Genomic DNA, 26722 nt, shown 5'->3' with positions numbered 1-26722 from the left:
AGGTGAAGATTATCCTAGGCAGAGAGGAAGCCAAGGAAGCCAGGGGGTGGAGGCTGGTATGGAGTGAGCAAGAGACAGAGGGTAAGGAATGAGGGGGAAAAGTAACAGAACAAGGGGGCAGATCGTGGAGGATACCAAGGGAGGGACCCCAGAAGGACTCTTTCTTTTCCTCTGATTTGAGATGAGAAGGCATTGAAGGAGCTGAGCAGAGGGCTGACATAATCCAGCTTATATTTTAAAAGAATCATCCTTGCTGCCATCCCGAGAAACAAAAGTGACAGGGCAAGAGAGAAGCAGAGAAAGCAGTAGGAAAGCTTTGCAGTGATCCAGGGAGACTACTATCTTGGAACAGGAAAGCCACAGCAGAGGTGGCCAGAAGGGGCTGGGTTCTGGAAGGTGCAGCAGACAGGATCTGCTGAAGGGGAGCATATGGGATATCAGAGAAAGATGGAATCAGGCATGACTCCAAGGGTTGGGACCTAAGTCCAAAGAGATAGGATGCTATCACCATATATGAAATGGAGGAGATGGTATGAGAAGCAGGCTTGAAGGGGAACATCCACAGCTCAAGTTTGGACACATCGAGTTTGAGTTTCTCTTAGACCTCCAAGAGGGGATGTGGAGTAGGCATATAAGTCTGAAGTTATGGGGAGATGTCAGAATTGGAGATGACATTGCAGAGTTGTAGCATCAAAAGCTGCTGGATGAGATCACTAGGCAGTGGGTGGAAAGAGAAGAGGTCTAAGGACAGAACCCTGGGGCACATATGTATTCAGAGGTTGGAGACAGGAGAAGGAAATAGCAAAAGAGACTGGGAGCTAGTGAGGGAGGGTAAGAACCAAGAAGGAGTGTGACCCAGAAGCCAAGAGAAAGAAGCGTTTCCAGGAAGAGGGAGTGAATGCTGCAGGTGAAATGAGTCCTGGAGACAGGGGATTGGATGAGGCCATGGAGGCACCGTGGGTGGGAGTGAAAATCTGATGGGAGAAAGTCCTAAGGATTAGGTAAGAGAGGAGAAGAAATGGAGACAGCTTTGCATGAGAATTCTTTTGCAGTTTCTCTGCAATGGGAAGAAGAGAAATGGAGTTTCGCTGAAGAAGGATGTGGGGCTAAGGGAGGTTTTTAAGATGGGCAATCACTCAGATCCCCTAGACAGTAGTGGGGACCATTACCTCAGGGGAAAATGCCCACGACACTGGAAAGGTAAAGAAGATAGAATCCAGCCTCTCAGGATGCTCTTAAGTTTGTGGGACAGATGGAATTCAAATAAGGTTTTTAAAATGTTTGCGAAACAGGCAGGGTGGACCAATGTCATCAGTGCAAGGCATGCGTGATGCGGTCAGCATGCATACCTCTTGCGCTCTAAGAATTCTAGAAGAGCTTCCCAAACTGGGTGCACATTCTTAGCTCTTAGAAATACCTGAATTTAAAGCAGGATTTAGGAAAGGGGAAGGAAGATACAGCACTTGATGGAGGAGTGGAGAAGGATGCTCCAGGCAGGGGAAGGTCAAGAGATGGACACAGGGTGGCCTAACAGGGCCATTCCCAGTAACAGGCATCTCTTTCCAGCACTTAATACATGCCTGACACTTTTCTAAGCGCTCTGTAGGTAGTGGTAGTAGTAGTTTAGTCACTAAGTCGTGTCCAACTCTTGCAATCCCATGGACTGTAGCCCACCAGGCTCCTGTCCATGGGATTTCCCAGGCAACAATACTGGGTTGTCAATTCCTTCTCCAGGGGATCTTCCTGCATCTCCTGCATTGCAGGTGGGTTCTTTACCAACTGAGCCACCAGGGAACTCATTGAATTCTCATAAACATATGAGGAAGCAACTACTGTCATCCATGCCATACTGAAGAAATTGAAGCACCAAGAAACTGAGTTGTCTCCCAAGGTCACACAACTAGTAAACGGTGGTGCTCACATCCAAACCCAGGTTAGAGCCCAGGATCCAGCATCCAGCTCTACTTTATGCTGGAGGCTTCCCAGGCCAACCCCAGTGCCATGTGGAACACAGCAGGCTCCATGGTGTCCAGTGAGCTTGGAATGGCCATGGAAGGCACCCGGTGAGTCAGGAGAGAGCGGGCTGAGGGGGGAGGGAAATACGTAAGAGACCCTCTCAAGGGCTGCATCAGGTGCTCACCCACCCCAGTTAGGTTGGCTTTCCTCCTGAATCTAGCATGGTGGCGACGCCTCCTGGCCGGGGTTTGGATAAGGTCCCCCTTCATCACCCATCTGCTGAGGCCGGACTCGATGAGCAGGCTCCTCCCTCTGGACCACGCCCCTCATCGATGTGGGCTAAAGGGGTTCCGGAGCTGCCACGAGCTTATCGGCCCCAAACCCAGCTCAATGGGAAGAAACACACAACAAAAAGATACAGAATGGCTGCTGGGTGACCAGGCATGCCTGCAGCCCTTGTCCAGCTGATATGGAATGCGTGCCCCCGCATCCAGACTAATGAGAGCTAAGTGTGACCGCTGTCTCGCCTGCAGCTGAGCCGCGAGGCTGTGAGTGGGATTCGTGCCTCCCGCCCACTCGGGCTCGCACACACCCAGGCACTTGGTTGAGAGCTGGCAGCGGCCACCGCCATCACCCGCGCATCTCTGACTCCTCAGCAGTGGCCACGGGGAGAAAAGAAACGTCCAGGCAGGGCTACACCAACCGAGCAAGCAGAACTAGTAGGGCTTCCCTTCTTATCCTGCTTAAGCAACTGTGGCCGAATGGGGTCATGGCTTAAATCGGGCAGATGGCTGCCTCCATTCTAAGCTCTGGTGAGTGGCTGTTAATGAGAACACAATGATAATGGGCTGCCTCCCTCATAGTATGAGAACAGACCAAAGGCTGCAGTATTCTAGCACAGTATCCCAGCTTGGAAAGGGTCCTAAAGGTAAGAGGTCCAGCCCCCGCTCCACCCCCCCCCCCCCCCATGATGCTGAAATCTCTGTCCAGCCCAGCTGTGGCCATCTCCAGCTGTGAGGACCTCAGCATCAGAACCCATCCCATCTGTTGGATAAGCATTTTTCTACACCAAACCCAAATCTCTCTCCATGATTTCCACCTCCCCCTGAAACAACACATTCCCCCCACACCCTCCCGCCAAAATAGAGCTAATGACTCAGTCCCCATCCCAAGACTCTTGTAAACCACTTTGCAGGGCTGGAGACAGGTTTTTGAAATTCTGACAAAATATCACCATGCCAGTTCTCTCAAATCATGTATGTCTCTGCCAGGTAGGGCTTCCTCTGGCAGAGCAGCAGATAGTGTGGGTCATCGCGTGAGTGGAGGGGCCATATGAGACCCTGGGGAAACCAGGCCCTTCAAGCACCCGTGAACATAGGAAGGCATGCACCAAAATTATTTGGAAATCAGCTCTATGATGCATGGCTTTGAGTTAGGAAAAAATAACCCCCTCCCTTGTCTCTAATACCACTGCCACTGGGGCCTTTCTGAGTTTCCTTCCGGAGATTCATCCTGATACGCTTAAGAAAACACGATGTTTCCTGCCATCACCGGCCTGTTTGCTTTAGTCAGTCTGATTTCTTAAGGTCCTAGGCGTTGGCACGCTGGCCCTTGTGGCTTTCAGTCTTACCCATAGAGAATGTACAGTCAGAGGGGAGGATGGGATAAATTCGGAGAGTACAACTGACATATATACACTACCCTGTGTACATAGACAGCAAGTGGGAAGCTTCTGCAGAGCACAGGGAGCTCAGCTCGGTGCTCTGTGATGACCTAAAGAGGTGGGATGGAGCGGGGTGGGAGGGAGGCTCGAGAGGGAGGAGATGTATGTACACATGCAGCTGATTCACTTTGTTGTACAGTAGAAACTAATAGAACATTGTAAAATAATCATACCCCAATTAAAAAAAAATGTACTGTGGGACTTTTCTGCAGGTTCAGTGGTTAGGACTCCAAGCTTCCACTGCAGGGGGCATAGGTTCAACCCTTGGTCAGGGAACTAAGATCCTGCATGCCACTCAACCAAAAAAAAAAAAAAGAGAGAAGAGAGAGAACACACTAACAGGTTATTCAGGACTCTGCCACCTAGGCTGCCCTCCAACTTGACTCAAGAGGTCCCCTTTGTCCCCGCCCAGATGTCCTCCCCTCTCTTTCCTTTGGAGGCTACCACTCCACTGCATGAGAGCTGGGCAAGCCACAGACTCCGTGAGCCTCAGACTCCTCTTCTACGAGATGTGTCTACTTCTATCTACCTGGCAGGTTGTTGGGGAAACTGAATTAACACATGTCAGCCACCTGACGTGAAATGCCGACTCATTGGAAAAGACCCTGATGATGGGGAAGATTGAAGATAAAAGGAGAAGAAGGTGACAGAGGATAAGATGGTTGAATAGCATCACTGACTCAAGGACACGGACTTGGGCAAACCACAGGAGATGGTAAGGGACAGGGGGGCCTGGTGTGCTGCAGTCCATGGCTCACAAAGAGTCGGACACAACCTAGGGACTGAACCAAAACAACAAAGAGCGTGTTATACAGCGTAAACCGTGGCATCGATGTCACCAGGCAGTTGGGAGTCAGGAGTCCTGGCACTGCCACAGTGGCCTTTGCCAACTTGCTCTGCCTTATGGGGACCCCAGTTTGTCTTATCTGTAAAATGGAGCATCTAGGCCTAATGCATCCCTTGCTTCCTCAGTGCAAGAGACTATGGCCAGAGGCTGCAGCTCACAGATGGGCTCTGGAAAGCTTGAGAGAGAGGATACACATCCTGACAGTATCCAATGCAGTGCTCCTGGCGGAAGACCAAGCCACAAGCAAAGACAGAGGACGCTGCAAGGCACTCTGGCCTGGAATACCTTTATAACCAAGCCTCCTTCATCCCTCTGAAGAGGCAGGGTAGCAGGGGTGGGAAGGAAGGAGAGGAGAGACAGCCCCGAGCGAGCACGCATGCGGGCAGACGCTCTAAAGGACTGCTTTCAGCAAAATAGTTGCTCTCCTAAATACATATTTTGGACACTTAGGGTTAAATAAAATTGGTTGACATTTCTGAGCACTGACCAACATCTGGGAGAAAAGAGATTAGAAAACTGACAGGTCAGTTCAAGATTCAAAACTCATCGTTAGATAATTCATCCAGCAGTTCCTAAGCACCTTTCATGGGCCAGGCACTGTGCTAGACTCAGGAACACAGACATAATAACAAAGACCCTGATCCCCTAAGGTGGTCATTAGGGGAGGGATTTGTGTCCCAGAAAGCTTTGTCCATGGATTCTCTCTCTAGATGACAGATGAAGGAGAAAGGCATCAATTTGTATTTGTCCCTAATGTGAAAGACCAACTGATTGGGTGACTCAATTGGGAAAAGAGATGAAGAGTTACACGCTGATCAAAATTTCATAAATCAAATCACATGATCACATCACACATTATGCAGGGAAGCCCACTACTCAAAAAGCCCCATGCTATGTCCTCTGAAAGACACAGCATTCCACTGGTATATTTGGATCTTAGTGGGGTCACTAAGAGTCGGACACGACTGAGCGACTTCACTTTCACTTTTCACTTTCATGCATTGGAGAAGGAAATGGCAACCCACTCCAGTGTTCTCGCCTGGAGAATCCCAGGGACGGGGGCGCCTGGTGGGCTGCCGTCTGTGGGGTTGCACAGAGTCGGACACGACTAAAGCGACTTAGCAGCAGCAGCAGCAGCAGTGTCCGATATATTTAACACACAGCAGAACAGGGTAAGAAAACCGGTGCATTTTATTCCCCTGCTTACCTCCCCCAATTCTCTTATTATCTTCATCTTCATAACATCTGAATGTTCTGTGTTAAACATTCTCTCTGCAGGACTTGGAGCTCATTGAGGGAAACCAATTCAGTGAAAAATGGGAATTGTAAAGTGCTTGGGGTCCTAGTAAGACAGAGTGTCGAATAAATCCAAGCTCTTGCTGCTCTACCTCACAGGGAAACCTTAAACAAGAGATTCAACTGCTACAATAACCTGTTGATGTCTGGCGCCACCCACACTGAGCAGAACTCTGTACCACCCTGATCGAGCCTCTCAGATCCCCAGGCCTCAGTTTCCTCATCTGTCTGATGGACTTTGGGCCCTTAGGAAATTATTTGGGAGTTAAAAACAAAAAAAGAGTGAGAGCCTATAAAAGCAATAATGATTCCATCTTTCAATCCCTTTACCAGATAGAACACAATACATTTTATGTGACTGCTGTGATAATGGAATATCCCCAATGTCTCCAGGGCTGTAGAGCTGCAGTAGAGCAAAGCGGAAAGAGAAGCTTTGGAGACAGACAGGTTTGCATTTCAGTCTCTCTGTGACCTTAGTTATTTAAGCTCCCTGAGCCTCTGTTTCTTCATCTATAACTTCGGATCATTAATTCTGACGTGAAGATTGCCTGAAATATGTGAAACACCCAGCACAGTACCTGGAAGAAAGTGAGGTCTTTCCAAGTGGGAATTATTATGGGGATTATTATTATTTAGCACCATATCCTCAGTTGTTGGCACACAGCAATCAATAAATACTTGCTGAGTGGACTCATGAATGAATAGGTGAATCCCTGTTTTTACCATTACAGCTAACACTTGCCTTAGAACTCAATCAGGATCTCCAGTCCATTCCTCTTCTCTCTTTTAAGTAAGACAGATAGATGAACATTTTCTCTTTCTCCTCTTTCTCCTTTGTTTTCTACTTCCTCCAATAAGTCTACCTCTTTAAGCACAGGGAAAAGCTGACTCATTGGAAAAGACCCTGACGCTGGGAAAGATCGAGGGCAAGAGGAGAAGGGGACGACAGAGGATGAGATGGTTGGATGGCATCACTGATTCAATGGACTTGAGTTTGAGCAAGCTCAGGGAGATAATGAAAGACAGGGAAGCCTGGCGTGCTGCAGTTCATGGGGTCGTGAAGAGCTGGACACGACTTAGCGACTGAACAACAACAACAAAGGCTGGAAGAAACTAAAACAATGATGCGGAGCATGTTTTGAGGGAACCACATCTTGCAAGGATCACAAACCCATCCACCTACCCCTTCACTGAGCTTGTGTGACACACTTGCACACATCAAGTGTGAGGGCCTGTGTCACGTTGTCCATCTCCCTTGGAAGCCAAACTCTGGTGGGAAAATGCCATAATAATCAGAGTACAACCCAGTGAATGATGGAACAGGGGAATGGGAGAATGGTTGGGCAAAGATGATCTGACCCTAGGAAGGACAGGAAAATATTGGGAAAGGAGCCTGAGGAGGAAGGGCTATTTACACCAGTGATATTGGTGGTGCAAAAGGGGGAGAAGGAGGAGGGGAGGGGAGAGGAGGAGCTGGAGAAGTCGCTTTTTTTTTCCAGGCAGAGAAAATGGAATGCAAGGAAGAGATCTTCAGGCCCAGAAGAGGAATGAGAAAAGCCCAGAGTAAACCTCCCTAGTATATGGCATATTCACTTAACAGTGAGTAGTCGTGTGGCTAACATAAGTGACCAGGGAAGGAGTAACAGACGGCTAGCGGGAAAGCCTCACATTCATTCAGCTGACAAATACTGAGTTCCTAATGAGTCTGGGGGCAAGATTTGCTAATATCAGAAACGGGATGGGAGGAAACGAAGAGACAAGGACCTTCACCTGCTGTTGAAGGTGACTCTGCTTCCCCAGTGGCTTAGGGAGCCCACTGGTGGGCAATGGAGGGGACACTGCAAGAGGAGTCAGGAGACAAGGCCCTAGGACTGACTGCCACCAGCTCCGCCCCCATGAGCCCTGTGACCTTGGCCAAACCGCCACCCCTGTGGGTCTCCCTCCCCATCTGCGAAATGAGCACGTTGGAAAATGGGATCTGCAGAATCCTTTGTGGCTTTAAGATATAATGATGATCCCTTTAAGTAATGGAGGGCTCTAGAGATGGGGAGGGGAGGTCTTCTCAAGGCATTTATTAACTTGTGGCTCCCACAGTCATCACTCAGAGGACCCAGAGGGACAGAAGCAAAATCAAAAGACATTTCCAGAAGATAGATGACTGAAGCGGGCTGACAGATGTGTGAGAGTTTGGGGAATTTATGCGGGCAGCTTCACCATCATAAATAAAATCCCTTTCTCTTACCCAAAACCTCATTGGGTCGGGGCGGGGGGGTAAACACCGGACCCCGTAATAGACAATTTGGCTGTATCTCCCGCCCCGTGCCTCACTTGAATGAAAAACAGCAGTCCCAAGGCAGGGTAATGGGCTCGGCGCCTCTTTACAAGCATCCATATTGTCACCAGCCGTCAAGCGGGGCTGGAGATGGAGCAGGCGGGACCATTTATCTCCGAGATCCCTGGTCTCTTCATTCAGTCTTGCTCCCACAGCCATCTACATTGAGTCTGGGGGTTTGGGAGGAACTCCAGAAGAATCAAATGTGGGGAGAGTGACCCCTGGGAAAAGGGAAGGAGCAGCAGCCCCTCCCTTTTCCAAGAGGCTCTGGAGGCCTTGGGGGACCTGGCGCCATCAACACTGGTCCAGACCATCGGTGCAGAAGGCTGCCTGCTGCTCAGCTACTTGCGTTTTCCTGACCTACTTCTCTCCTCATCCCTGCCGTACTCCAGATCCCTCCGGAGTCCGAGTAATTAGCACCTTTTCATCCATAAAGCTCCTGGCTCCCAGGATAACCAAGGAGACAGCAAAACAAGCCCGGGCATTGCTGTTTTGGTTTTTCTTTACTTTTCTCTCTCTTTGTTGACTTCACTCCGCTTCCTGGACTCTGCAGGAGATCAGGCTCGGTCTGACCTTGTCCACCAGCAGGGCCCCTGGCTGGAAATCAGCTGGACGTGGCCTGGCATGAACCACAACCAGCACCAGCAGAGCGGACGGAACTGGACAAGCATCGTTCCAAGTGTGGGGATGGGAGCACAGGGGTCCCTTGGAAGCCCTCCCCCGTCGCACAGCAGGCCAGACAGGGATCTGTCAGCTTCACTTTCTGCTTTCCCTCCGAGGGAACAAGTGTCAAGAGAGCCAAGGCCGCAAGGCGCTACTGATTCCGGCTCAGTCTCTTTCCGCTTCCCATTAGCGACAAATGGAAATTGATGGGTTACCGCTTCATCCACTCATTTAGAGGAGAAGAAAACCTCACAGCAAATGCTGAATAACTGGAGGCATCTTATAAATTAAGCATCTTAAGGATATGAACCGTTTTGCATTGCTGCTAAGCAGAATTAAATTAGGTTTTGAAGTTTCAGTAGAAGTGAATGGGGAAGAGGGAGGAAAGGGTTTGTTTTTAATTCCTTTTTTCAAGTGTGCAGGGTGGTGAGCCAAGGGCAGGATGAGGGGAAGGACTGAGTCACTGGTCCTCATTTCTGATTCCAATTAGCTGTCTCTGGCATATCCATGGAGAAATATGTCTGTGTGCCCACGACACAGCATGGAGCAACTTGGGGGCCTCAAACTTAGGCTCTGTGATGCCTGGCCTGGCCAGAGCCTCCTGACCACCCATCACCACCATCATGCCAATGTCTGGGACCTTAGAACCAGTCCTAACTGCACTAGAGGAGTTCAGGAGCTTTAGGCCAAGTCCCTGGGATTCTATATCATAGTCTCCATTCTAAAACAGCCTCTAACCCTTTCAGGTTCAAGTTTAGGATCTCGGATCCTGCCTTGTGCATAGTATCCACTTTCGCCATCCCCACCCCAGTCTAGACAGAGAGGCCTCAGGTGGGCACCTGCCCAGATAACCTACTTGGTGTTTAGGTGCTTCTAAGGCTGTTGCCTGGCCTTGCCCAGGGGTCCTGCTGTTGGACTGGTCTTCTTGTGACCAACACACCTGCCTGGATTCCTCACTGCTGTGCCCCAGCTACCTGTCCACACTGACTCCCTTCCCCATATACAAGTACACAACCCAGTCCCCAACATCCCACATCTGTCCCAGGCCATCAGCTGACCACACAGTGTCTGCTGGACCGGACTATCTGTCTCTGCAGCTGGAGCGTGTTCTCAATACCCAGATCACCAGTGCTCCACTGTGGAGCAATGCCTGCAGTTAAGCAGCTTTGCTCAGTCTTGGAGGTGTTGAAGGGTAGGGGAGGCAGTTGATTTTTCAGGCATTTCTGAACCCTGGAAAGAGCCAAGCCTTCTGCCAGGCACAGGGGTGCTGATGGACCATCAATAGCAGTGCCTGCCTATAACTAGAAGGAGCACCCCCACGGCAGCAAGGGCAAGGGACAGAGCGGGTGGACATATGTCCCTGAAGTGGCCCGTTCTTCCTTCCCACAACCAGGCTAGGGCAAGCAGACACCAAGGCCTTGCCAAGCAGCCAGGTCAGGGGTACCAAGAACACTTCATCTGAACACAGCCTCCAGGAAGACTTCTGGGATTGATCAGAGGAAAGAAGAGATGAGCTGTGCTCTGCTCTCTAGCCCTGGATTTGGAAGCCCCCCAGCCATTCCCACCCTGAGTCCATCACAGGCTGCAAGAGACACTTATCAGAATCTTTAGTTTCATCACAAGAGGAGCCAGGCAGCTTGAGCAGATCATAGCTGTGGGCCTGTCGGCTGCCCCACCACTGCCACCCCTGCCCCAGCCAAACTCAGGAGGGCAGTGCAGGGTCAGATGTGCCTGGCAGACACCTGGGTGCAGGAGGGGCATCGCCCAGGGCTGGGCTGCCCCCAGGGTGCCACAGGGGTAGCGCTTACCGATCCTCAGGGAGTGTGGACTGCAGGCGACCATCACGAGCCACGTGGGAAGCAGCACCAAAGGCGCCCAGACTCGGGGCATCTTCTATAAATCCTCATGGAGCCCTCCACTGGTCTGGGCATGACATAACTCTGCGGGGGAGGGGGAGAAGTGCGTGAGTCCCCGTGCTGGGAGCCACCCCTCCAGCACAGCAGCCTCCCCGAGTGGACAGCCTCAGTGAGGAGGACTGACGCTCCCTCCCCGAACCCCTGTGCCTGTGGGGGAGCTCCAGGCCGGCTCCAGGCCTTTGCCTTCCCCACTCTGCCCAGGCTCACAGAAGCCTCAGGTTCTAAAGCCATCCTCCACCTTCATCCCCATCAAATCAGGGGCAGGCAGTGTGACTGTGGCCAAATGCTTCATAGTGAAAAGTGAGGTCGCTCAGTCATGTCTGACACTGTGCAACCCCATAGACAGCTGGCCACCAAGCTCCTCTGTCCACAGGATTCTCTAGGCAAGAATACTGGAGTAGGTTGCCAATTCCTTCTCCAATATAGGCAAAAGACTAGAACAAACATTTCACTAACAATATATCCAAAGTTTTGGAGCACACTTGGAAAAGTACTAGGGAAAATGCAATTATAAATCTCAATACGTTATCACTATACACTCACCAGGACTTCCCTGGTGGCTCAGCGGTAAAGAATCTGCCTGCAGTGCAGGAGATGCGGGTTCAATCCCTGAGTTGAGAGGATCCCCTGGAGAAGGAAATGACAACCCACTCCAATATTCTCATTTGGGAAATCCTATGGACAGAGGAGCCTGGCAGGATTAGTCCATGGGGTCACAAAAAAAGCCAGACAATATTTAGTGACTAAAACAACATACACTCACCAGAACGCCTTAGAAAAATGATACTACAAAGTGTTGGCAAAGATGTGGAGCAACTAGAACCCTCCTACAGTGTCACTGGGAATGTAACTTGACGTAACTGTTGTGGAAAACTGGTCTATTAGAGCTTAACATGTATGCTAATATCCAGCAACTCCATAGGTATTTCTAATAGAAATGTGTGATACACTCACCAGAGACATACTAGAATGTTCACAGGGGCACTCTTTGGATTTCCCTAAACTGGAAGCTACCCAGATGTCCAGCAGCAGGATGGAGGAATGTAGTGTCCGATCACACAAGGGAATACAACTTGGAAATGAAGACGAACAGTCAACAACTTCATGCACCTACGTGATGAATCTCACAGACATAAGGTTGAGTAGAAGAAACCAGGTACAAAAGAGCATTTACCGCATGATTCTATCTAAAAGCAGACAAAACCACCGTGTGCTATAAGAAGTCCAGTTAGTGATGACCCCTGCAGGAGGGTGGTGACCAAAATGGGCCACGGGGGTTCTTCTGAGGATGCTGGTGATGTCCTGTGTCTTATTCCAGATGCTAAGCAAAGTGTGCTCAGTTTGTGAAATCAGTCGAGCTGTATATATGCTGATGATAATGTTCACTTTTCTGTATGTGTGTATGTGCATTACACTTGGTAAAGCTTTTGTTTTATGACATCCCCCCTTCCCACGGCAGCTCATGTTGCAGCCTAAGCCAGCACCTTGCATCTTCCTGCACACAACTCCGCCCCTCTGCCTGGAGTGTGCTCCTTTCCCCGCACCTTGCCAGGTGCCAGAATCGGGTGCCTCTCTACCCCCTCCTAGCAGCCTCTAGTGGCTCTGATGGCAAAATGTTTTCCTCTATTGCCCCTGTCTCTCTGGGTTCAGCGTGGGCTTCTCCAGGGCCAGACCACTCCCAGTTTTACTGCTGTATCCCTTGAGGCTACTTATACCAATAGGTGCACAAGACATATTTGTTCAATGGATGGAAGGTCTCAAGCCACTGACTGATATAAGGAGACAGAGGGAAATAAAGGATAAAGACTGGAGCAAAGACAACTTTGCTGTTGGCAAATCAGGCTCAGAATCTTTGTCTTTTAGTTCACTGGTGCTGGGACTTCCCTGGTGCTCTATTGGCTAAGGTTCTGCACTCATAATGCAGGGGGCCCAAGCTGGACCATAAAGAAGACTGAGTGCTGAAGAACTGTGGTGCTGGAGAAGACTCTTGAGAGTCCCTTGGACTGCAAGGAGATCAAACAAGTCCATCCTAAAGGAAATCAATCCTGAATATTCATTGGAAGGACTGATGCTGAAGCTGAAGTTCTAATACTTTGGCCACCTGATGTGAAGAGCTGACTCATTAGAAAAGACCCTGATGCTGGGAAAGATTGAAGGCAGGAGGAAAAGGGGATGACAGAAGACGAGATGTTTGGATGGAATCAACGACTAATGGACATGAGTTTGAGCAAGCTCCGGGAGATGTGAAGGACAAGGAAGTGCTGCAGTCCATGCGGTCACAAAGAGTTGGACACAACTGAGCGACTGAACAACAAAGGCAGGGGGCTCAGGTTCAATTCCTGGTCAGGGAACTAGATTCCACATGACACAGCTAAGACCAAATAATGATGCAGCCAAATAAATAAATTTAACTAAATATTAATTCATGGGTGTTAGTGCAGGAAGAGATGAAAGCAACCATGATCTCAAGGGAAGCTTGGCGTTCTTACTCATTGTGGGTAAGGTTGACTATGGAGTGACTGTCTTCCCACTAGAATTCAAGCTCAGTGGAGGTGGGGCTGGAACAGAAATCCTGTTTCTCTGTCATCTCAGGGCCCAGAACTGTGCCTGGCATATATTACAGCCTCAATAAATTCGCATCGAGTGGAAAATGAATAGGCTGTCAAAGATGGAAGAACCGTAAAAATCTTGCTAGGCTATATAAAAGTAATACTAAATATAATCGTTTCTGTCAAATGCCTTCCATTTATGCCTGGTCAGCCCACTGCACAATAATTATTATGCAGACCGCTAAATAGGTGTCAGATTAGCCTGTGTAAATTTTATTTGATGACAGAACTATACTCAATCCATGAAGCCTGATGGCCATTATTCATGACCCCAAAGGCTGGCTGATCCTGGAGACCACATGTAAGGACAATGGCTCAGGTCCTCTGCTGCTCTTGGGCAAAGTGATGAGAAATAATCTTCCCCAAAACCTTACAGGAATAAAAAGCACCAACATGACACAAGTTGGTAAAGCAAAAGGGTTTGCAAAATTTTTTCCATAATCTTTATCTTATTTAATCACAAAACAAGTTCTGTTACTAACAAGGAAGCTGAGCTCAAGAAAGGTGCCTAGTTCAAGGTAACACAGCTGTTACTAGGGAAAGCCAGGGCTAAGCCAGGATTCAGACTCCGCTGGGTAGTCGTCTGTCACGTACTTGTTTGCGTATGAGAGCAGATCGTGAAGCTTCTGAATTCTTTATCCAAAAACACAAGGAAAGTTGAGGTCTTATTTTCAATTTATATGAATCTGGTCTTAGAACTTAATGACATAGCCTTTATCAACTGAAAATATTTCCATAATTTAAAGATAAATTTTTTTTCTAGCAATAGAGCATCCAGCCCCTTTTCCCACTAACATCATCCCTAGAGAGTTCCACCTCCACCCATGAGTTATTACCACTGGCATGGTGTGGCTTCTAAATTAGAATCTCAAGCCCAGAACACCTATACTGAGATAGCCGCCTCCTGAAATCTCCACCTGGACGTCCCACAGCCCTCCAGACACACCTAGTCCTAAAAAGGAGGACTCCTCTCCACCAACCCCACCATCTGTTTCTCCTCCTACATTCTCCTTCCCAGTGGATGGCACCACAATCCATTAGTCACCCAAGTCAGAAAGCAGAGAGTCACTGTAGAGTTCTACTTCCCCACACTCCACATCGACTCAGTCACCAAGTCCCAATGGCTCCGTCACTTTCTCTCCATCACCATCAACCTGCTCCAGTCCAGACATCCACCAGCAACAACCAGGACTCTGTGATAGCAGCCATCTCCGTCTCTCTCCCTCTGGTCTTTCCCTCTCCATTGGGTCTCCAGTGAGTGGCCAGAAAAGTGAAATAAAAGTATTATTCACTCAGTCGTATCCAACTCTTTGTGACCCCATGAACTACAGCCCCACCAAGCTCCTCAGTCCATGGAATTTTCCAGGCAAGAATATTTGAGTGGGTTGCCATTCCCTTCTCCAGGGGATCTTCCTGACCCAGGGATCAAACCCGGGTCTCCTGAATTGCAAATAGATTCTTTACCATCTGAGTCACCTGATCTTTACCATCTGAGCCACCTGAACGAGCATCCGGGAGTTCTTACCAAACTGCGAACTTGATAATGACACACCCCAGCCCCAAAGTCTACCACAGCTCTCCACTGCATCAAGAATCAAAGGCAAACGTAACTCCAACAGATAAACCCTTCAAGATCTGGTTCCTCTTTCTTTCTTGCTTTTTTTTTTTTTGTTTTATATTTTTGACCATGCTGGGTCTTCACTGCTTTGCTGGCTTTCTCTAGCTGTCGTGAGCGGACCCTACTCTCTAATTGCGGTATGAGAGTTTCTCATTGCAGTGGCTTCTCTTGTTGCGGAGCACAGATTCTAGGGCACGTGGGCTTCAGTAGTTGGGGCTCCCAGGCTCTAGGGCACAAGCTCAATAGTTGTGGCACTCGGGCTTAGTTGCTCCATGGAATGTGGGATCTTCCCAGACCAGAGATCAAACCAGAGTCTCCTGATTGGCTGAAGGATTCTTTACCACTGATCCACCAGGGAAGCTCTGGTTCCTGTCTTCTTGTCTTTACCCTCAACTCCACTGCAGCCGATCCTCAGCAGAGCTCAATCTCCAACTTGCCTCAGCACCCACCCTCTGCCTGTGCACAGGCTGCAGTCTCGCCCCGTGATGGCCTGCACACTGTGTCTTCCAGGCTCACTGCATTACCTCCCCTCTGAGGCTTTCTGTGATCCCTTTCCCATCTGCTGCTACCACATCTGGAACATTCCTCGTTAGAACACGTACTCTGCTCATGATGATGCCTCCTGTCTCCCCACAGAACTGTCAGCTGTGACGCCGGGACCGTAGCCAGCACCAGCACACTATCTGGCACACAGTAGGTGCTCTATTAGTACTGGCTGAATGAAATCAATGAACAGAGGGAGTCAAAAGGCATTTTCTGAGTTTATGCCAAGTTGAAATAAATTCTCAGTCTGACTTGTACGTTTTATGTTTTGTACATTCACTGTAGTTAATACAAACAATCTAAGCAGACAGAATGCTCTAGATCCAGGCATAGGATCATCATGTCGATATATGTTGAAAGGAGGAAAGTGAAAGTGAAAAGTTAGCCTCTCAGTCGTGTCTGACTCTTTGTGACCCCATGGACTGTAGCCTGCAGGCTCCTCTGTCCATGGGATTTCCCAGGCAAGAAGACTGAAAAGGGGAGGGAAACGTTTATTGTCCTTTACTTCTGAGGTTGGGGCTTGGACTGCCAGCCACAGTTCTTACACAAGTTGAGTCCTGCACTGTCATACAGCGGCTATACACCATGAGCAAGTGAGTTAACTTCTCCGAACCTCAACCTGTTCATTCATAACATGGGGATGATAGAAATGTGTCCGTGTTCAGTCACTAAGTCGTGTTCGACTCTTTACAACCCCATGGACTGTAGCCTTCCAGGCTCCCCTGTTCACAGGCTTTCCCAGGTGAGAATACTGGAGTGGGTTGTCATTTCCTTCTCCAGGGGATCTTCCCAACCCAGGGATGGAACCTGAGTCTCCTGCATTGTCAGGCGGATTATTTACCACTGAACCACCAGGGAAGCTCAATGATAAAAGCACCCTCACAGAATCATTAGGAGGAGTGATGCTAAGATGCTTATCCTGTACTTCTCAGAGTAATTAACTGTTCATGGCTATTATACTAACTCTATAAGATGATATTGCATACCACTTCACAGATGTGGAAACTGAGGCTCAAGGAGGATCAATCACTAACCCAAGGTCATGCAACTAAAGCAGTCGTGCTGAAGTTCAGATTCAAGACCGTCTAACCCCATGTGATCACAGATCCCAGGCTCCTCGTTCAACTAGAGTTGAATACAAAGGCACTGGCAGAATTTAAGTCCAAAGCAGGCTGATACAAATATGGCTTCTAATTTCTGAAGGCCTCTGATAGATCTTTCCCAGGCAATTTGAGAACGCTGTTCTTGACACCCTAGAGCACTCATGCCAACCCTAACAAGTGCACAGTTAGGGCCCAGCACGGAAGGAGGCCAGGTCAGATCTGCTGTGCTCCTTAAGGAGGGAACCTCCTGAGCAGCTCCACCCCTTGGAGCCTGTTTCCTCATTGGTAACATGGGGATATGAATGCCTACCTCATGGGGTGACTGGCACCAGGAGAGCAGGGAACATGTAAGAATTTTCCACCTGCATCCCCAGTGTCTAGCACAGGCTGCCCCACAGTGTGAAAGTGTTAGACGCTCACTGGTTTCTAACTCTTTATGACCCCATGAACTGTCCCGCCAGGCTCCTCTGTCCATGGGATTCTCCAGGCAAGAATATTGGAGTGAGTTGCCATTTCCTCCTCCAGGGGATCTTCCCAGCCCAAGGATCAAACCTAGGTCTCCTGCATTACAGGCTGATTCCTTACCATCTGAGCCACCAGGGAAGCCTCAAAAATATCTGTTGAAATTATGAAATAATTCAGTCAGGTTATAGTCATGGAAAAGGCTCTGTGGGCGTGAATTATTTCCTAATGAGTTACTTTCAGAGTCCTTGCCCAGAAAGAAAATGTAGTGTTCGGGTGCAGCTCCTCCACGAGCACGCTCAGCTCTCCTGCTCCAGCCCTTCAGCCCCCACCTGCACAGCACAGGAAGTATCACCCCACACACTGATTGCATCCTGCCCTATGAGCACTTGAGAGATGTGCTGTGGAATCAGACTGGCGGTTGAGGCTTCTGCGGTCTCATCCCTGCTTCAGCATTTACCTATCCAGGATGTTTCCTGATCCAAACGCCAGAAATCAGTTGCTGTTCAGTCACTCAGTCGTGTCCAACTCTTTGTGACCCCATGGACTGCAGCACACCAGGCTTCCCTGTCCTTCTCCATCTCCCAGAGTTTGCTCAAACTCATGTGCATTGAGTCGATGATGCCATCCAACCATCTCATTTTCTGCTCCCGCTTTTCTCCTCTTGCCCTCAGTCCTTCCCAGCATCAGAGTCTTTTCCAGTGAGTCGGCTCTTTGCATCAGGTGGCCAAGCTACAGAGTTTCAGCTTCAGCACCAGCCCTTCCAATGAATATTCAGGACTGATTTCCTTTAGGATGGACTGGTGGATCTCCTTGCTGACCAAGGGACTCTCAAGAGTCTTCTCCAGCACCAACAACTCAAAAGCATCAATTCTTCAGCACTCAGAATTCTTTATGGTCCAACTCTCACATCCATAAATGACTACTGGAAAAACCATAGCTTTGACTCTACAGAGCTTTATCAGCAAAGTGATGTCTCTGCTTTTTAATACAATGATCAGAGGTCCCCAGTTTTTTTCAAAGGGGGCACCTAATTTCCATTGTTTCAGCATCTCAAGACTCCTCTGCTTCCTCAAGGTAGAAAATCCTCTCCTGTCTCTTTCAGACCTCAATGTCTCTAATCCTCTCTCTGGTGCTTGTATTTTATTTTTTAAAGGTTTTTAATGTTTATTTTTACTTATTTATTTTGGCTGTGCTGGGTCTTAGTTGTGGCATGTGGGATCTAGTTCTCTGACCAGGGACGGAACCCAGGCCCCCTGCATTGGTAGCCAGAGTCTTAGCCACTAGGCCCCTGGGAAGCCCTGGTGCTTGTATTTTTGAATGAAGCTCCGTGAGAGCAGAGCCTTCTTCTTCACTGTTACACCTTCAGCACCTAGAACAGCACCCAGTGCAATGCCGTTATAAATAAACATTAAGAAATGAGTGAATAAATGAATGGTTGTTTAACTTGCATGTATTGATGCTCTCTCTCTGTTCCAGACTGTGTGTTCCTGGAAGGCAGGGGAGCATCATCTCTCTGGCATGTATCTTCCTGACACGTTTGTTATGATGCTCATCCTGAATAGAAGCTCCACGAATGTGTGCTGACTCTCAACCCATACTGGTTAACAGGCACAGACAGACACTGCCCAACTACAGCTCCTCATGTCCCACAGTAAACGGCGTCTAGACTCCCTGACCCAGTTGTGCTAAATGACCTCTCCTCTCCTGACTTGTCAGCGGTCCCTCTGCTGGTCTCTCTCATCCCCATAAGGCTATTACACCATCAATTCTGATTTTCTGGGGTGGGTCCAAGAGGAGGCTGACAGCCACTAGAGAATGTTTGGTGGTGGGAGGACAAAGGAAATCAGAGGGGCAGCCAGATTAATTACAGGTTTGCTCTCGACTCTGGGCAACAAGATCTTGATTACTCCTCAAGATGCTCCAGCCTCCTCAAGACAAATGGACGTGTGATTCTCTGCTCTTCTGACTCCTCCAACAGAGAGAAACTCCCAACAGCAGCTAGCAGCTTGGATGGGATGTGCAGGTAGTGGGGTGGCACCCCAGGCCATGTGGCCTCCTTGGGGAGTCATCCTCTGTGACCTGATACCATGGGCAGCATGTGCTAAGCATCCCGTCTCCCTGGCAACAAGTATGTGATGCTTGGATGCAGATCCTGTCCTGGGAGTCAGGGGCCTGGGTGTTCACTAGCTCTGAGCCTGTCTGAGCCTCAGTTTTCCATTTTGTAAAATAAGAGAGTCAGACCAATGATCTCTAAGGTTCTTTTAAACTCTGAGATTCTTCAGTTCTAGGAACTGCACTTTATGAGAACAGGTAACATTTACTAAATATTTGCTTTCTGGACTTCCCTGGTGGTCCAGTGGTTAAGAATCCACCTGCCGATGCACAAGACACAGGTTTGAGCCTTGGTCCAGGAAGATCCCACAAGCTGTGGGGCAACTAAACTTGGGCACCTAGAACCCATGTTCCACAACAAGAGAAGCCATCACAATGAGAAGCCCACGCACAACATCGAAGACCCAGGGTAGCCAAAAATAAATACGTATATGTAAGTACATTTGCTTTCTATGTGCAAAGTACTATTTAAGATTTAATGCTCCTCAGAGTTCTGTGAGGCAGACACTCATCCCCCTTCCAATCCCCAGCAGACAAGGACCCCAAAGGTGGAGGGGTCAACTGGGACTTGCCAAGGTCACTCAGCTCATCGGTGGAAGAGCCAGGCCATGGCTCCAGTACCCCGTTCTCATCCACTGCTCTCTACACCTGCCTCCTCTAGGCACCCCAGAATCTGGCGCACAGTGGTACCTGAGGAGGTGTTAAAATGTGATGATAGTGATTATCACAATGTTGAAGAAGATGAGAAATGCAAATAGACCTGGGCCCATTTGCACACTTCGCCAGATCAGGGGCAGGCGGAGCCAGCAACACAGGAATGAGTCTAGGAGTGTCCTTTGGCAAAACGATCAGCCCCAACGTCCTCAGCCTTTAGGATTTACTACCAGGAGACGCTCTCAGGAGTTTGTGATGAGTTACAATATGGCACACCAGCCAGGGAGGCTTGGCATCAGCTGGACCAGGTCTGACGCATCAGGATAAACTAAAGTGGAAGGACTGTCCTGCCTGAGCCTGACTTTAGGGGAGGCATCCAAGGAGCAGGGCCCCTGGAGGTGTCTGCCAGCACTCAGGACACACAACTGCGGAAGCGGGTCCCAATTCTTGGGCACTAATGAGTGAGCTGGGGGGACCCCAGTTTGCCTTCCCCTCCAAACCACTTCGAATGTCTATTTCAGACCAAAGCACTCAATCCACCTCTAAACAAAGAGATGACAACCCTGGTTTCCAGTCTCAGCTGTCACTTTGCTTCCTTAAGCTGGTTACTTAACCTCTAAGAGCTTCATTTCCACAATTATAAACCATGGGTGACGCGAGGCCTCCCTTGAAAAGCTGTTGGGAGAGATCTTAGGAGTAATGCAATCGGTGAATGTGAACTTCCGGCCCCTCCCTCATCCCATCCAAGGCACCCTGGACCACAGCCACATCTTCTCCCAGTGAGACGACCTCCCACGCCTCATGCTAAGATTAATCCACAGCCCTCTCACTTCCGAAATGCTGCTCCAAGTCAGCCCCGCCTAGAACCTTTCCCTGAAGAGTCAGCCCCACTTCCTCACTCAGACTCAGCCTGGCACAGGAGAAAAAGCAGACGCTGGAGGTGGAAAGCTGTGCGACCTCAGGCCCATCTCTTAACCTCTCAGAGCCTCCATTTATTCTTCGGTGAAATGGGGAACTACACTCCCACCGTCTGCCATTCGGGGTTGCTAGGAGACTCAGAGGAGATAATAGCTGGAGAATTACGTTGTAGGTGAATGAAGTGCTGTCTAAAAAGAATTGGTGTTTGTTTTTCCTTTATACTAGACTGGCCAAAGCATGCGTGCTGAGTCGTTTCAGTTGTGTCTGGCTCTTTGAAACCCTGTGGACTGTATCTGGCTCCTCTGTCCATGGGATTTCTCAGGCAAGAATACTGGAGTGGGTTACTGTGCCCTCCTCCAGGGCATCTTCCTGATTCAGGGATTGAACCAAGGTTTCCTGCGTCTCCTGCATTGGCAGGCAGGTTCTTTACCACTAGCGCCACCTAGGAAACCCAAGCATAAACTAGACTTAATACCACTACATGATTTATACTTCATTCATTCAACAAATATTTCTATTGAGTGCCTACTGGATGACAGGCAGTGTCCAATTCCTGCCCTGATGGAGCTTACAGTCTAGGGAGGAGATATTAATCCATATCTAGGTAACTAGATGCCATAATGACAGATGGTGGGGGGAAAGTAGAGGCTACTACAGAGTGTTTGGTGGGGTCCTCACGTAGCCAGAGGGGAAGGCCTTGCTAAGGATAAAATGTTTGACTTGAGTTGGCCAGGTTCTTTGAAGGGGACAGGGGTGAGTAGGGAGGAGAGGAGCCAGACAGAGGCAACAACACAGCAAAGGAGACCCAGAGGCTCTGGTGGAGCGCTGCGCCATGAGTGTCGGAGATGGCAGGGAGCCCACGAGGCTAGAAAGCTGGGAGCACCTTCTCTTTGAATCTGCTGTGTTTCTGTGAGTCCCTCTCATTAGGCATCCCCAGTCTCTCTCTGCTCCAAAGTCCAGGATAAGGCTCTGCATCCACAGCCAACTGCCCTCCTGAAACTCACACTGGACTGAGCATCCTTCACAGAAAAGGGAGGAGGCCACAGCATCCGAATCTCCTCTCTATGGCAAAGGAGGTGGTTAGAGGTGAGAAGATGGACCCAGCAGTCAAGGTGAGCCATGAGAGATGGGAAGAGGATCCCTGGGTCGGATGTGGAGTCCAGACTGGCTTTGGATGGTGAAAAATGTCCCTGGCATTTATCTGAAGCCACCAGGATAGGCCCTGGGGAGCCAAGCTCCTAGCAGAGACCATGTGAGTTGAGGCTTTGAAAGAAAATAGCCCAGTGGTGGAGCCGTCTGGAACACATTTAAAGCAGACAGACCTTGCAGGAGCCTCCACAGAGGAATAGAGCAAGCGGGGAGAAAGATGGGGAGAGAAACTGCTGTAAAGGACAGCATCCTAATTACCTCCACGTAAACCCAGCCCTCCCTCCCTTGCTCAGGTTCTGTCTGGGTGTTTGGGAGGAGAGGGGCTGCCCTGCAGAAGCCTAGGAACGAGGCTGTGTGCACTGCAAACTTCCATAAAGAGATGTGGGAAGAGTTGGGTTCTGTAGCCTGGAGAAGACAAGGATGGGGGTGGGAGATGTATCTGAGTTTAACCATCTGCAGCCAGAGATGGGTTATTATAGACTCACGTATGATGGAAGACAATCTCCAGCTCTGCTGAGGTCAAAGCCAGAGGACAGCACTCTAACTGTTATGGATAAGGAAGCACGTCCTGACCTAAGAGTGGCTGGGCCACAGACGCAAGCTCCCTTCCCTTGGCCAGGTTCCATCTCACCCACGTGGTCAGCTCATCAACACATCAGCCTTTTCAGCGTCTCAGACACTGTTGGCAGGAAGTAAGGCCCTGTCTTCTTAAAGTCCCTGCCAGAGCAGGAGAGAAGGCAGCCATTCCAAGGTGCATGCATTCCTCCAGGAGGCCCAGGACTGGCCCCTCGCTCCCAGCACCCCTAAGGCTGGCGGGTGGGGGGTGCAGTAGGCAGAAGTAAAGAAGATAGGAAAGCTAGATATTGCACAGTAAAGGTCCACAGCAAAATAAGTGGCATGCCTGCGTGTTCAGTTCTGACCGACTCTTCACAAGCCCATGGGCTGCAGCCCACCCAGCTCCCCTGTCCATGGAATTTTCCAGGCAAGAATACTGGAGGGGGTTGCCATTTCCTACTCCAGAAGATCTTCCTGCCCCCAGGAATCAAACACACATCTCTTGTGCCTCCTGCATTGGCAGGCAGATTCTTTACCACTGCACCACCTGGGTGTCCCTTTCATTTTTTTTTAAATAGGAAGATTTTTTTTTTTTAATATAAATTTATTTATTTTAATTGGAAGCTAATTACTTTACAATATTGTATTGGTTTTGCCATGCATCACCATGAATCCGCCACAGGTGTACACGCACTCCCCATCCTGTACCCACCTCCCATCTCCCTTCCCGTACCATCCCTCTGGGTCATTCCAGTGCACCAGCCCCAAGCATCCTGTATCCTGCATCAAACCTGGACTGGTGATTCGTTTCTTATATGATATTTTTACATGTTTCAATGCCATTCTCCCAAATCATCCCACCCTCTCCCTCTCCCACAGAGTCCAAAAGACTGTTCTATACATCGGAGTCTCTTTTGCTGTCTCTTTTGCTGTCTTGCATACAGGGTTATCGTTACCATCTTTCTAAATTCCATATATATGTGTTAGTATACTGTATTGGTGTTTTTCTTTCTGGCTTACTTCACTCTGTGTAATAGACTCCAGTTTCATCCACCTCATTAGGACTGATTCAAATGTATTCTTTTTAATGGCTGAGTAATACTCCATTGTGTATATGTACCACCGCTTTCTTATCCATTCATCTGCTGATGGACATCTAGGTTGCTTCCATGTCCTGGCTATTATAAACAGTGCTGCGATGAACACTGGGGTGCATGTGTCTCTTTAAGTTCTGGTTTCCTCGGTGTGTATGCCCAGTAGTGGGATTGCTGGGTCATAAGGCAGTTCTATTTCCAGTTTTTTAAGGAATCTCCACACTATTCTCCATAGTGGCTGTACTAGTTTGCATTCCCACCAACAGTGTAAGAGGGTTCCCTTTTCTCCACACCCTCTCCAGCATTTATTCCTTGTAGAATTTTGGATCACAGCCATTCTGACTGGTGTGAAATGGTACCTCATTGTGGTTTTGATTTGCATTTCTCTGATAATGAGTGATGTTGAGCATCTTTTCATGTGTTTGTTAGCCATCTGTATGTCTTCTTTGGAGAAATGTCTGTTTAGTTCTTTGGCCCATTTTTTGATTGGGTCTTTTATTTTTCTGGAATTGAGCTGCAGGAGTTGTTGCTTGTATATTTTTGAGATTAGTTATTTGTCAGTTGCTTCATTTGCTATTATTTTCTCACATTCTGAAGGCTGTCATTTCACCTTGCTTATAGTTTCCTTTGTTGTGCAGAAGCTTTTAATTTTAATTAGGTTCCATTTGTTTATTTTTGCTTTTATTTCCGATATTCTGGGAGGTAGGTCATAGAAGATCCTGCTGTGATGTATGTCGGTGAGTGTTTTGCCTATGTTCTCCTCTAGGAGTTTTATAGTTTCTGGTCTTACGTTTAGATCTTTAATCCATTTTGAGTTTATTTTTGTGTATGGTGTTAGAAAGTGTTCTAGTTTCATTCTTTTACAAGTGGTTGACCAGTTTTCCCAGCACCACTTGTTAAAGAGATTGTCTTTTCTCCATTGTAAAGTATTCTTGCCTCCTTTGTCAAAGATAAGGTGTCCATAGGTGTGTGGATTTATCTCTGGGCTTTCTATTTTGTTCCATTGATCTATATTTCTGTCTTTATGCCAGTAACATACTGTCTTGATGACTGTGGCTTTGTAGTAGAGCCTGAAGTCAGGCAGGTTGATTCCTCTAGTTCCATTCTTCTTTCTCAAGATTGCTTTGGCTATTCGAGGTTTTCTGTATTTCCATAAAAATTGTGAAATTACTTGTTCTAGCTCTGTGAAAAATACCATTGGTAGCTTGATAGGGATTGCATTGAATCTATAGATTGCTTTGGGTAGTATACTCCTTTTCACTATATTGATTCGTCCAATCCATGTACATGGTATATTTCTCCATCTATTAGTGTCCTCTTTGATTTCTTTCACCAGTGTTTTGTAGTTTTCTATATATATAGGTCTTTAGTTTCTTTAGGTAGATATATTCCTAAGTATTTTATTCTTTTTGTTGCAATGGTGAATGGAATTGTTTCCTTAATTTCTCTATTTTCTCATTATTAGTGTATAGGAATGCAAGGGATTTCTGTGTGTTGATTTTATATCCTGCAATTTTACTATAGTCATTGATTAGTTCTAGTAATTTTCTGGTGAAGTCTTTAGGGTTTTCTATGTAGAGGATTATGTCATCTGCAAACAGTGAGAGTTTTACTTCTTCTTTTCCAATTTGGATTCCTTTTATTTCTTTTTCTGCTCTGATTGCTGTGGCCCAAACTTCCAAAACCATGTTGAATAGTAGTGGTGAAAGTGGGCACCCTTGTCTTGTTCCTGACTTTAGGGGAAATCCTTTCAAGTTTTCACCATTGAGGATAATGTTTGCTGTGGGTTTGTCATATATAGCTTTTATTATGTTGAGGTATGTTCCTTCTATTCCTGCTTTCTGGAGAGTTTTTATCATAAATGGATGTTGAATTTTGTCAAAGGCTTTCTCTGCATCTATTGAGATAATCATATGGCTTTTATTTTTCAATTTGTTAATGTGGTGTATTATATTGATTGATTTGTGGATATTGAAGAATCCTTGCATCCCTGGGATAAAGCCCACTTGGTCATGGTGTATGATCTTTTTAATATGTTGTTGGATTCTGTTTGCTAGAATTTTGTTAAGGATTTTTGCATCTATGTTCATCAGTGATATTGGCCTGTAGTTTTCTTTTTTTGTGGGATCTTTGTCAGGTTTTGGTATTAGGGTGATGGTGGCCTCATAGAATGAGTTTGGAAGTTTACCTTCCTCTGGAATTTTCTGGAAGAGTTTGAGTAGGATAGGTTTTAGCTCTTCTCTAAATTTTTGGTAGAATTCAGCTGTGAAGCCGTCTGGACCTGGGCTTTTGTTTGCTGAAAGATTTCTGATTACAGTTTCAATTTCTGTGCTTGTGATGGGTCTGTTAAGATTTTCTATTTCTTCCTGGTTCAGTTTTGGAAAGCTGTACTTTTCTAAGAATTTGTCCATTTCTTCCAAGTTGTCCATTTTATTGGCATATAATTGCTCATAGTAGTCTCTTATGATCCTTTGTATTTCTGTGTTGTCTGTTGTGATCTCTCCATTTTCATTTCTAATTTTATTGATTTGATTTTTCTCCCTTTGTTTCTTGATGAGTCTGGCTAATGGTTTGTCAATTTTATTTATCCATTCAAATAACCAGCTTTTGGCTTTGTTGATTTTTGCTATGGTCTCTTTTGTTTCTTTTGCATTTATTTCTGCCCTGATTTTTAAGATTTATTTCCTTCTACTAACCCTGGGGTTCATCATTTCTTCCTTTTCTAGTTGCTTTAGGTGTAGAGTTAGGTTATTTATTTGACTTTTTTCTTGTTTCTTGAGGTATGCCTGTATTGCTATGAACCTTCCCCTTAGCACTGCTTTTACAGTGTCCCACAGGTTTTGGTTTGTTGTGTTTTTATTTTCATTCATTTCTATGCATATTTTGATTTCTTTTTTGATTTCTTCTCTGATTTGTTGGTTATTTAGCAGCGTGTTGTTCAGCCTCCATATGTTGGAATTTTTAATAGTTTTTCTCCTGTAATTGAGATCTAATCTTACTTTGTGGTCAGAAAAGATGCTTGGAATGATTTCAATTTTTTTGAGTTTACCAAGGCTAGATTTATGGCCCAGGATGTGATCTATTCTGGAGAAGTTTCCGTGTGCGCTTGAGAAAAAGGTGAAATTCATTGTTTTGGGGTGAAATGTCCTATAGATATCAATTAGGTCTA

The 26722-nt window shown here is 47.6% G+C and overlaps 1 protein-coding gene across 2 annotated transcripts in view; it reads right to left on the bottom strand.

Annotated features, from left to right (window-relative positions):
• The window catches only part of GRIK4 (glutamate ionotropic receptor kainate type subunit 4), a 500430-nt gene that overhangs the window by 329475 nt on the left and 144233 nt on the right, over nt 1–26722 (bottom strand). For both annotated transcript variants that reach the window (XM_070803553.1, XM_070803555.1), the window contains exon 2: nt 10626–10757. In XM_070803553.1, coding sequence (XP_070659654.1) covers nt 10626–10707 — 82 coding nt within the window. In that variant the 5' untranslated portion in view covers nt 10708–10757. The remainder of the gene's footprint in view (nt 1–10625; nt 10758–26722) is intronic.

Source organism: Bos indicus, chromosome 15 (genome assembly GCF_029378745.1).
Source record: "Bos indicus isolate NIAB-ARS_2022 breed Sahiwal x Tharparkar chromosome 15, NIAB-ARS_B.indTharparkar_mat_pri_1.0, whole genome shotgun sequence".
Classification (NCBI taxonomy): Eukaryota; Metazoa; Chordata; class Mammalia; order Artiodactyla; family Bovidae; genus Bos; species Bos indicus.
Note: the sequence above shows the minus strand (reverse complement) of the source record. Positions and strands in the feature narration are given on the sequence as shown.